Source organism: Chelonia mydas, chromosome 2 (assembly GCF_015237465.2).
Source record: "Chelonia mydas isolate rCheMyd1 chromosome 2, rCheMyd1.pri.v2, whole genome shotgun sequence".
Taxonomy (NCBI): domain Eukaryota; kingdom Metazoa; phylum Chordata; order Testudines; family Cheloniidae; genus Chelonia; species Chelonia mydas.
This window is the reverse complement of record NC_057850.1, coordinates 47,560,903-47,574,088: the sequence shown is the minus strand read 5'-3', so window position 1 is coordinate 47,574,088 and position 13,186 is coordinate 47,560,903. Positions and strand designations below refer to the sequence as shown.

The window sequence follows — 13,186 nt, the reverse complement described above, 5'->3', positions numbered from 1 at the left end:
TCTAAATGTTTTGACATAGTATAAATAAAAGGTTTTGTTTTTGTTTTTTCCTCAATTTTTGCCTTGGTCTGGGCTATTTGTCTAATGTTATCCATATTTGTGAGTAGTTTTCAAGTATCAAAACAGAATTTTTCAGCGAAAAATCTATGTCAAAATTTTTTTTGCCCAGCTCTAGTAACAAGGTGATTGTGAGTAGTATACAATCTTCTATAGTAGTATACCCTCCTATTGCAGAAGTCACAAATGATGAAATAATTATTAGGATGAAAAAAGAGGAAACCGTACTGAAAACTGGCAAATTAATCTTGTCCTCCCACTGCTGTTTGCAATATTAGTTAAAGTGTATTGGCCAAAAACATAATTGGGGAGAAAAGATAACGAAAATAAATATTTCTGTTCTGTATCAGAGGTGCGGGGAACAGATGTAGTCACGCCTGAGAACATTCTTTTGATTCTACTAGCATCTCAGGAGGATGTTAAACAGCAACTATTAAAGCAGGTTAGAGTTGGTTGAGGAGCTTGCTGGACGTCTTGGAACACTGGGACGCTATAAAAGACTGGAAAAAAGCTACAGTTGTGCCAGTGTTTAAAAAGGATAAATGGGATGACCCTGACCTGGGTAATTATAGGCTTGTCAGTCTGACCTCAATTTCAGGCAGGATAATGGAGTGTCTGATACAGGACTCGATTAATAAAGAATTAAAGTAGAGTAATATAACTAATGCCAGCCAAGCTGGGTTTATGGAATATAGTTTCACAGGATATAACTTGATACTTTTTTTATGGGATTACAAGTTTAGTTGATAAAGGTGATAATGGTGTTCTAATATACTTAGACTTCTGTAAGGCGTTTGACTTGATACTGCATGACATTTTGATTTAAAAAAAAAAAATCCCAGAACAATATAAAATTAACATGGCACACATTAAATGGGTTAAAGCTGGTTAACTGATAGGTCTCAAAATGTAATTTTAAATGGAGAATAGTCATTGAGCAAATGTGTTTTTAGTGAAGTCCTATAGGAATTGGTTCTTAGCCCTAGACTATTTAACATTTTTATCATGATTTGGAAAAAAACATCAAATCATCACTGATAAAGTTTGCAGGTGACACAAAAATTGGGGGAATGTGCAAGAATGAAGAGTTCAGGTCACTGAGCGATCTGGATTGCTTGGTAAGATGGGTAGAAACAAACAGTATGCTCTAGGAATTATTTTGGGCAAGTTCTAAAAACATATGAATGGCCAGACCAATGGCTTGTCTAGCCCACTATCCTGTCTTCTGGCAGTGGCCAATACAAGATGCTTGAAAGGGAATGAACAGCACAAGGGCAATCATCCAGTGATCCATCCCCAGTTGTCCAGTCCCGGCATTTGGCAGTCAAAGTCTTGGGGACACCCACAGCATGGGGTTGCATCCCTGATCATCATGGCTAATAGCTATCCTCCATGAACTTTTCTAATTCTGTTTTGAATCCAGTTATAGTTTTGGCCTGCACAGCATCCCTTGGCAGCGAGTTCCACAAGTTAGCTGAGTGTTGTGCAAAGAAGTACTTCCTTTTGTTTGTTTTAAACCTATTGCCTGTTAATTTCATTCGGTGACCTCTGGTTCTTGTGCTATGTGAAGGGTTAAATAACCCTTACTTTCTCCACACCATTCATAATTTTATAGACCTCTATCACATTCTCCCTTATGTTAGGGGGCTTGTTCCTTCACCCACTTACTTCCCTGGTCCTTCTCGCATGAACAGAGAGCAACAATACCCGAAGTCCAAAGGTGCAAACAATTCGATGTTTATTGGGGTGAACTTCCAGCAAGCATGATTCCAGTTTCCTTCCTTAGTGTCCCCCTTCCCAGCTCTGACACCGCAGAGCCTTACACCTGTGTCCCTGTTCCCATTCCTGCCCTTAGCCAAACATGAGTCCAGTTTCCCCTCCCCCATTCTCTGTTCCCATTTCCCCCCCCCCCCACACACCCACCCACTCACTCACTCACTTCCTGATTCACTGCAGACTATATAGTAAAACTTGAGTTCTGCTTAGCTATACCTTAACCAATCATTTTCCTGAAATTTAACTAACCAGTCCTAACATATTGTAACATGATCATGTAACCAATTATATCCCAGCACCTTAATTAGTTTACACCCAGCAAAATTAATTATACAGCAGACAGAAACAATCACAGAACCAGACAGAGATTATACAGACAAACAATGGCAAAGTGGGAACTATAATGACAAAACAATACAGAAGTGAGGATTTCACATCCCAGCTATTGATAAGTGAGTTCTTGCCAGACAGGATGCTATCAAACTAAGTTTCCTTTTACATCTTCTAGGCACTTCCCTTTCTCTGGAGGCGATAGGCATTATCAAGACAGGAGTGTATTCCTAACAGCCCAATAGCACCTTATTTCAATGGGACTAGTTTGGAATGTGAGGATGTGACCCTACACTTCCCAGTTTATGGCTGCCTCTGTTGCTTAGCCAGAGATCTCAGCCTAAGAACAGGGCCTTAGACTGTCACAGTAAGAGAGGGACCTTACACTGGCAGACAGTGATTTTTATTCTTTCTTTTATACCTCTATAACTAGCTAAGTGATAAGAATACACCTAAATTCTTAGAGTATAGGCCTTTGCAGACAGACCTGAATATCTATATCCTAAAACCTTAGTTGTCTCTTTTCTATGCTGAACAATTCCAATCTTTTTAATCTTTCCTCATATGGAAGCTGTTTTATATGCTGAATCATATTTGTTGCCCTTTGAACTTTTTCCATTTCTAATATATCTTTTTTGAGCTGGGGCAACTAGAACTGCATGCAGTATTCAAAGTGTGGGAATACCATGGATTAATATAGTGGCATTATGATATTTTCTGTTTTATTATGTATCCCTTTCCTAATGGATCCTAACATTGTTAGCTTTTTTAACTGCTGCACATTGAGTGGATGGTTTGAGAGAACTATTCATAATGGTTCAAAGATCTCTTTCTTGAGCGGTAACAGCTAATTTAGACCCCATCACTTTGTATGTGTAGTTGGGATTATGTTTTCCAATGTGCATTACTTTGCATTTATCAACATTGAATTTCATTTGCCATTTTGTTGCCCAGTTCACCCATTTTTGTGATATCCCTTTGGATTCTGCTTTGGATTTAACTATCTCAAACAATTTTGTGCCATCTGCAAACTTTGCCACCTCGCTGTTTACCCTTTTTCCAGACTATTTATTAATATTTTGAACAGCATCGGTCCCAAGACAGATCCCTGGGGTACATGGCTATTTACCTCACTCCATTCTGAAAACTGACCATTTATTCCTACCCTTTATTTCCTATCTTTTAACCAGTTACTGATCCAAAAGAAGACCTTCCCTCTTATGCCATGACGGCTTACTTAGTTTAAGAGCCTTTGGTGAGGAATCTTGTCAAAGGCTTTCTGAGAGTCCAAGTACACTATATCCACTAGAAAAAAGAAAAGGAGTACTAGTGGCACCTTAGAGACTAACCAGTTTATTTGAGCATAAGCTTTCGTGAGCTACAGCTCACTTCATCGGATGCATTCAGTGGAAAATACAGTGAGGAGATTTATATACACACAACATGAAAAAATGGGTGCTCTCATACACACTGTAAGGAGAGTGGTCACTTCAGATGAGCTATTACCAGCAGGAGAGCCGGGGAGGGGTGGGGGGGACCTTTTGTAGTGATAATCAAGGTGGGCCATTTCCAGCGGTTAACAGGAACATCTGAGGAACAGTGGGGGGGAGGGGGGAATAAACATGGAGAAATAGTTTTTACTTTGCGTAATGACACATCCACTCCCAGTCTCTATTCAAGCCTAAGTTAATTGTATCCAGTTTGCAAATTAATTCCAATTCAGCAGTCTCTCATTGGAGTCTGTTTTTGAAGTCTTTTTGTTGTAATATTGCAACCTTTAGGTCTGTAATCGAGTGACCAGAGAGATTGAAGTGTTCTCCGACTGGTTTTTGAATGTTATAATTCCTGACATCTGATTTGTGTCCATTTATTCTTTTACGTAGAGACTGTCCAGTTTGACCAATGTACATGGCAGACGGGCATTGCTGGCACATGATGGCATATATCACATTGGTAGATGTGCAGGTGAACGAGCCTCTGATAGTGTGGCTGATGTGATTAGGCCCTATGATGGTGTCCCCTGAATAGATATGTGGACACAGTTGGCAACAGGCTTTGTTGCAAGGATAGGTTCCTGGGTTAGTGGTTCTGTTGTGTGGTTGCTGGTGAGTATTTGCTTCAGGTTGGGGGGGCTGTCTGTAAGCAAGGACTGGCCTGTCTCCCAAGATCTGTGGGAGTGATGGGTTGTCCTTCAGGATAGGTTGTAGATCCTTGATGATGCGTTGGAGAGGTTTTAGTTGGGGGATGAAGGTGATGGCTAGTGGCGTTTTGTTATTATCTTTGTTGGGCCTGTTCTGTAGTAGGTGACTTCTGGGTACTCTTCTGGTTCTGTCAATTCCGCACAGACACACCCCTGGAACCCCGACCTGGGGTATTCTGTCTGCTACTCAAGATCCATAAACCTGGAAATCCTGGACGCCCCATCATCTCAGGCATTGGCACCCTGACAGCAGGATTGTCTGGCTATGTAGACTCCCTCATCAGGCCCTATGCTACTAGCACTCCCAGCTATCTTCGAGACACCACTGACTTCCTGAGGAAACTACAATCCATCGGTGACCTTTCTGAAAACACCATCCTAGCCACTATGGATGTAGAAGCCCTCTACACCAACACTCCACACAAAGATGGACTACAAGCTGTCAGGAACAGTATCCCCGATAATGTTACGGCAAACCTGATGGCTGAACTTTGTGACTTTGTCCTCACCCATAACTATTTCACATTTGGGGAGAATGTATACCTTCAAATCAGCGGCACTGCTATGGGTACCCGCATGGCCCCACAGTATGCCAACATTTTTATGGCTGACTTAGAACAACGCTTCCTCAGCTCTCATCCCCTAATGCCCCTACTCTACTTGCGCTATATTGATGACATCTTCATCATCTGGACCCATGGAAAAGAAGCCCTTGAGGAATTCCACCATGATGTCAACAATTTCCATCCCACCATCAACCTCAGCCTGGACCAGTCCACACTAGAGATCCACTTCCTGGACACTACGGTGCTAATAAGCGATGGTCACATAAACACCACCCGATACCGGAAACCTACTGACCGCTATTCCTACCTACATGCCTCTAGCTTTCACCCAGACCACACCACAAGATCCATCATCTACAGCCAAGCTCTACGGTACAACCGCATTTGCTCCAACCCCTCAGACAAACAACTACAAGATCTCTATCAAGCATTCTTACAACTACAATACCCACCTGCTGAAGTGAAGAAACAAATTGACAGAGCCAGAAGAGTACCCAGATGTACCTAGTACAGGACAGGCCCAACAAAGATAATAACAGAACGCCACTAGCCATCGCCTTCATCCCCCAACTAAAACCTCTCCAACGCATCAAGGCTCTACAACCCTGGTGGGGACAGACTATTGCTTAATAATAATACCACTTTCTTTTACAAATGTCCTTGCTAATTGCAGGAAAAACAGAAGAATTATCTCCAGGCTGTATTGATTTTGTTCTATAGTCAGGCTAGTGAATTATCCCACTCACTGGTCATTTATGAAATTCATGAGGGAGTGTACCTCAGTTTCCCCTCTTGTACAACAGACCATGTTTGCAATAGTTTCTCTGCTGTACCAAGCTTTAAGTTTATTCTCAGGTAATAGCTGAGACACAGCTTCAGATTTTAGCACTGCACACACACACACATCCACCCCTTAAGGTTAACCTGTCCCCCTTATTTTCAGGCTTGACTTGTTTTTTCACCTCCCTTTCCTAGAGGGCCATAATCTGAGTCTTCTAGTAGCTTGTTTGCTGACCAGATGTATTCATTATTTGCAGCTCCTTTGTGCCCATCAGCTAGGTAACTTGCATTTACACAGAGGCTTACTAGCTTGCTTTTGGATCCAAAGCTGTTAGCAGCTCAGACACTGTCTTAAAAGGGAAACATTTTACTTCCACTAGAATTCTGATTACTTTCCACTTTCATCTCCTACTCCAAAACACACAGAGATCTGAAAAAGAAAGCACAACCTATTGTGGTCCCTTTTTGGAGCCCTAATAGGATTTTAATTAAGTACCATGTTTTATTTGCATTTCTTTTACCCCTTCTCCAATATACACTGCACACATCTTGGGAAAATGCACATTGCTTCCATATAGTTTAACCTCCATAACATTATATTAGCCATATTAATTTTACACAAGGTGTAACTGCCTCCCCCATGCCCACAGAGTTTTCATGCACACCCACCAAAGCAACAATCTGATCCCCCAGAGCCACCCCAAGGCTCAGTGTTCCCATCATTCTTCCCCTTTTCCTTTTCTTTTACCACACAAAATTCTCTTTCGCCTAACATTTCTTGCACTGTGATTACTCTTTTTTACACAACTGTACCCCAATTACACTTCCATCTTGTACAACTAGACACAACCAGGGGCAGCCAAGTTAAGTTCCAATAGAAACCCCTTACATCCTTTATTGATTTTGATTACATTACCCAAAAGTCAAATAATTTTGATCAGATTCTCTCTCTGCCTGCTGCCTGCAGCAGTCCCTCATAGACCATTTCTGTGGGAAAAGGGCCCATTTTCCCTCAGAATAGCTGTAAAGGCTTCTGGGGACAGAAGCACAGTGGTGGTAGTAGCCACTCTACCTGACCCCTTTGGAAAATTTAATTACCAAGCTTCCATCCAATGTGACTGCACAGAGTTGCACATACAGTTACATTTATATAACTGGGTTTTATCATTAAACAAAAACTTCCTTCTTGACATCTCACATAAGTATCCAAAGTACCCTCCATTAAAACTTCAGAAAAACAAGAGTGTGGAAAGGCAGGTTGCACTTTGAAACTCCCCCCCCCCCCCCCCCCCCCCCGCCCTTCTTTCTCTCCACTCCCCCAGGACCAAGTCCCAGCTCCAGTGTCTAAAGGTAGTCTGTTAACTCTGCTTTTGACTTTAAACCCTGTTGTGCCAAATCACCTTTCACTACCCCTAACTAATTTATAACCCTTCAGCAGCCCTTGCTGAAGCAGCACCAAACTTGAAAGATTACTGGCAGCTTCCCATAATGCTGCCCTTGCTTCAAACCTCTCACAAGCAGACTGAAGTGCCTCCTTTCCATGGAAGGCATTCAGTCCCCATGGGCAGGGACCTTCTTCCACTACCCATATACCAAGGAGGGTGGGCTCCTCAGCCACCCCCCGTCCCTCTGGGTCCCCTAACACTTCCTCCATTTCCTTTTTAATCTCATCCCAGGTTGACCCCTGCACCTGGTATGGGCCCTGGTTCTTCCTTATCCATTTATCCAAAAAATCCTTTACCCTGGATTGCCAGAACCTGCAACTACCATCACGAGAGTTCGCAATACCCCCTCCAAGCAGCTGCGCGGACTGTTGGGGAGGGGGACTTACAGGCTGCCACTCACCTATCCAATGAGATGCATCCGAGTCACTGGCACCAAGATGTTAGGGGGCTTATTCCTTCACCCACTTACTTCCCTGGTCCTTCTCGCATGAAAAGAGAGCAACAATACCCGAAGTCCAAAGGTGCAAACAATTTGATGTTTATTGGGGTGAACTTCCAGCAAGCATGATTCCAGTTTCCTTCCTTAGTGTCCCCCTTCCCAGCTCTGACACCACAGAGCCTTACACCTGTGTCCCTGTTCCCATTCCTGCCCTTAGCCAAACATGATTCCAATTTCCCCTCCCCCATTCTCTGTTCCCATTCCCCCACACACACACACCCACCCACTCACTCACTCACTTCCTGATTCACTGCAGACTATATAGTAAAACTTGAGTTCTGCTTAGCTATACCTTAACCAATCATTTTCCTGAAATTTAACTAACCAGTCCTAACATATTGTAACATGATCATGTAACCAATTATATCCCAGCACCTTAATTAGTTTACACCCAGCAAAATTAATTATACAGCAGACAGAAACAATTACAGAACCAGACAGAGATTATACAGACAAACAATGGCAAAGTGGGAACTATAATGACAAAACAATACAGAAGTGAGGATTTCACATCCCAGCTATTGATAAGTGAGTTCTTGCCAGACAGGATGCTATCAAACTAAGTTTCCTTTTACATCTTCTAGGCACTTCCCTTTCTCTGGAAGTGACAGGCATTATCAAGACAGGAGTGTATTCCTAACAGCCCAATAGCACCTTATTTCAATGGGACTAGTTTGGAATGTGAGGATGTGACCCTACACTTCCCAGTTTATGGCTGCCTCTGTTGCTTAGCCAGAGATCTCAGCCTAAGAACAGGGCCTTAGACTGTCACAGTAAGAGAAGGACCTTACACTGGCAGACAGTGATTTTTATTCTTTCTTTTATACCTCTAATTAGCCAAGTGAAAAGAATACACCTAAATTCTTAAAGTACAGGCCTTTGCAGACAGGCCTGAATATCTATATCCTAACAGTGTCAAAGTTGCCCAGGTCAATTCAGTTACTGATACATGTCATACTTAATAGTTTGCACTTAAAAGAAGAGCTGGAAGAGAAAAAAGGAAAGTAGAAAGGGTGGAATAAACAAAGAAAAACCCAGAAGACTGATTTTTTTTCTCTCTCATAGTAGTTGCACAGAATGCCTATCTTGAAATTTCCTTCCTGTGGTTAAGGGGACATGCCTCATCTATCTTAGCTACATCTAGGATATCGTTGGAAACCATATTGCTGTTACCTACCAAAATGAGTTTGCTCTTTGAAATATGATTAGTGCTTTGGTAGACAGTTGGGATGCAATGACTTCAAGTCCTTTCTGTACTTCTCTGAAAGTGTCATGTGGGTAGACTTCAAAGGGTTCAATTGAGCAGCTAGATTTGTTCAGCACTAAGCAGAGGTTGAAAAAGAGGAGGAGTCAGGTTGTTCTTCCATGCAATTTCTACTGAATCAATCCTTTAGATAGTAATTTTGTTGTTTTTCAGCAAGAAGTGTGCTCCAGTAATTATAAACAATCAATCTGTTTTTGTTTGTTTGTTAGTTTCTAGTGCCAAACTGAAAAGGAAAAAGAACTGGTTTGGAACAGCCATTTATACAGAATTAGTGGCAGATGGAGAAATCAAGAAAACAGCAAAATCAAATAGTTCTTCAAATCCAAAATGGGATGAACAGTTGACTGTGTAAGTAGAAAAGCTTTTTCTAACTTCGTAAAATATAATTTATTAATCAAGCATTAGAGACAAATATTTACCAAACTCTGCCGTTGGCTGCATACACACAACTTCCTTTAACTTCATTGAAAGTTGCATGTATCTAATGGCAATATTTGTCCTAAAATAACTATTGTTGCTCAGTGTGTATATGAGGTGTCTTGGCAAGTTTATTTCTAAACAGGAGTGGGATATCTTTATATACGCTTGATGCACGACTGTATATCTCTTGCACTGTGGACTCTGTTCAGCTCAGTCCATGCTGTGTAGGAATGCTTACAGGATGTTGCCAGCTGGATGCATCAGTAATCTTGTTCTCACCCATAGGAAAACAGAAATCCTGTTGCTGGATAGAGATTGTTTTGAGGAGGGTCATTCTTTCTTTGTGTTATCCTTCAAGAGGTACAGTCAGAGCTACTTCATCAAATTGAGAATCTTGATATTGCTTTTGACCACAAACATTTCATGGAAGGCCAATGATGTGGTATCTGCCATGCTCTAGGGTGCAGTTAATATCAATGAGAAGTAGAGTCATCACTTGTATTTCAACCCTGAATGCCCCAAAATGCTTCTGCTACTTGTGGCTCCCTGTCTGGGACATACATACAGACAGCATCCACTTCATGTTCTGTATGCTGTACAGCTCTGATTCAACCGATTTGAATCCAACAGCCAGCCAGCAGTTATCATAGACACACTTCTGTCTTTATTAGACATGGTTAATGTTAGCAGGTGATCCCAACACAGCTCCAGTCCTGAACTTCCACAAACCTGTGTGCTCTGATATGTCCAGCCCTCTCCTGCAATATTCAGAGGAATAAGACCAAACACACCAGTTTACCACAATAACTGGAGTTGACATTCACTTTAGTACAACACAGCACTGTTAGTTTAATTGTAAAACAAGTTGATTAGCAAAAGAAGGTACGATTTTAAGTGAGTTCAAGTACAAGTGATAAAGTTATAGATGGTTACAAACAAATAAAAGTGAGAACACACATGAAAAGTCTAAAACTTCATCTAGTAAGTTTTGGTTCAAGACTTTGTTTAAGACGGCCTTTCTCTCCCAGTCTTCCAGCAAGGTAGTGACCGACCTCCTTAGTCAGAGGTCCAAAGGTGCTGGTGTCTTTGTAGGTAAAAGAGATAATTTGGGGGTCTGTGACCCTTTGTTTTATAGTCCAGTGAATCTTGGAAGTGAATTCTTCTGAAGGATACCCCTCAAAGTAAAGGCTGTGAGGAAAGTGATATGGAGTCTGGTGGAGAAGGAAGCACTGTGCTCTTTCATCCCCCACTTGTGTTTGCTGAAATGAAAATTGTTCTATTTCTTGCCATCTCTTCTCTCTGCTGTCTTGATGAGTCAGTTTACTACTTATATGTAAAATGGGGTAAACACACACCCCTTTGTTTAGGGTAGTCCTGTCTGATGATTTTTTCCCTAGAAGGGCTGTCTGGTTTTGAACCTTTGCTAATAACATTATAGAGGGGGAATTCATGACTTTATATGTAAAGTTGCAACATACTTTTTATCATGATGATATTGACCAGGGAGGAGTTAGTTTTCAAATGATACCTTACAAGGCATATTTTGTACAAAGATTATTAGAATAATGTGCAAGGTGTGAATCCAAGGGTGTTTTGGGTCACAATATCAAGGTGCTTTAATTTCACAATTTGTGTTGAGAGCAGCTTCGCTCATATGGCCTTGTGTAAACACTATAGACCATTGTGATGACAAGGTTACACTGTTGTAATTTTCTTTTAGCCGGGTTTTTAGTAGATCATCTGTGTTACTTACAGTTTGTTCTGAATGAAGCAGCATATTTGCTCATTAGTTTGAGTACCATGATCTATGTTGTCTGCCTATAATATAGTCATCTATTAAAGAATTACTTTACATTACTTATTTACATTACTTTAAAGAAAATCAATAGAGATAGTTTAAGGTTTCGAACAATGTTGGCCCATGCTGTAGTTGAGATCTTGTTTTGAAGGATACCTATTCTCGGGCTCCCACATTGTCTTTAACTGGCAGGCAATTATGCCTTTGTAGCAGTAGCCCCTAAAGTGCAAAGTTTGCTTCCCAACTCTTAAAAAAACCGAAAACTTTTCCCCCAAAAGTATTTGTAATATAAGCACTGTTTTGTTCCATTTTGGTTACCTTGCCTCTTTCCTCCAGTGGTGTATTTTAGTCTCATCACTTGGGGTGGGGTTTTTTTGTTTTAATTTTAAGAGCATTTTTAAAAATTGTTTTTAATATTGTATATTCTGTGTGTGTGCAATTCTTAAATTAATATGTTTGAGGGCATATGAGCAGTTAATTTTAGTATTCTTGATCAGTGGTGGCTATTCAGCGGTCTCTCTAATGATACAAGCTGAAAATCAAATCAATATTTGTCAATAGAAAAAAATAGGAAGGAAGTTTGTATTTAAAATTATGTATGGGGGGAAACGATCTCAATAATTGAAATCTGAGTTTAATGTAAGTAGTTATTTTCCCAAGTATTTTCACACTAGTGTAATAACATACCTTAGTCCTGATCTGTGCCTGAAAGATGTTACGTTGATTTTTGTTTCACAGTGCTTTTGTGGTATAGTTTAAAAAAGAAAACAAAACTTTTCACTACCAAAAATTACAGTAGTTATGGGGAAACTGATTAAAATAGATAATACATGTATAATAATGAAAGATGAGTACCTACACCTTAATTTTTTTTAAAAAAAATATTTTATATACAGGAATGTGACTCCACAGACTACGTTGGAATTTCGAGTGTGGAGCCATCACACTTTAAAAGCTGATGCTTTACTAGGAAGAGCCACTGTAGACTTGAGACAAGCTTTGGAAATGCACAATAGAAAATGTAAGTTTTCATGGATGGCCTATTGATTAAGGGAAAAAACATTGATTATTTCAGTTATATTAATTTTGGTAGTTTTGATGTAATGACAAAAAATTGTCATGTAATTTAAAACAGACCTTCAGGGCCTGTCTCTTTGAGTTATAGAGAGAGATTTAAATTTATAGTGAGAGAGAAATGATTTCAAATAATAGTATATGATATGGATATAAACTGGTCATTGGGAAGTTTAGACTTGAAATTAGACAAAGGTTTCTAACCATCAGAGGAGTGAAGTTTTGGAATAGTCTTCCAAGGGAAGCAGTGGGGGCAAAAGACCTATCTGGCTTTGATTAAACTCGATAAGTTTATGCAGGAGATGGTATGATGGGATAACATGGTTTTGGCAATTAATTGATCTTTAAATATTCATGGTAAATAAGCCCAATGGCCTGTGATGGGATGTTAGATGGGGTGGGATCTGAGTTAGTACAGAGAATTCTTTCCTGGGTATCTGGCTGGTGAATCTTGCCCATATGCTCAGGGTTTAGCTGATCGCCATATTTGGGGTCGGGAAGGAGTTTTCCTCCAGGGCAGATTGGAAGAGGCCCTGGAGGTTTTTTTGCCTTCCTCTGTAGCATGGGGCACGGGTCAGTTGCTGGAGGATTGTCTGCTCCTTGAAGTCTTGAAACCACGATTTGAGGACTTCAGTAACACAGACATAGGTGAGAGGTTTATCGCAGGAGTGGGTGGGTGAGATTCTGTGGCCTGCGTTGTGCAGGAGGTCAGACTAGGTGATCATAGTGGTCCCTTCTGACCTTAATATCTATGAATCTATGAACTACTGAAAAAAGTGAGAGGAAACTATTAAATAAAGATATGAGGATATATATTTTCTCTGATTAGTTACAGAATTTCCATTGTGTAGCAGGATCTATTGCAACCCCCCCAAATGGCCAAATATTTCATGCAACCCCCCAAATGAAAAAATGTTTAGCCATGTACAAGGCTCTCTAGTCTTCCCTGGATTAATAACTTAACAGGCCAACTTTCA

At 40.6% G+C, this 13,186-nt stretch overlaps 1 protein-coding gene across 7 annotated transcripts in view; it reads left to right on the top strand.

Annotated features, from left to right (window-relative positions):
* The window catches only part of WWP1 (WW domain containing E3 ubiquitin protein ligase 1), a 163,543-nt gene that overhangs the window by 52,148 nt on the left and 98,209 nt on the right, over positions 1 to 13,186 (top strand). For 6 of the 7 annotated variants that reach the window (XM_043539395.1, XM_043539397.1, XM_037892339.2 and 3 more), the window contains 2 exons: positions 9,127 to 9,265; positions 12,032 to 12,156. In XM_043539395.1, coding sequence (XP_043395330.1) covers positions 9,127 to 9,265; positions 12,032 to 12,156 — 264 coding nt within the window. The remainder of the gene's footprint in view (positions 1 to 9,126; positions 9,266 to 12,031; positions 12,157 to 13,186) is intronic. The other variant, XM_037892340.2, reaches the window with a different exon arrangement.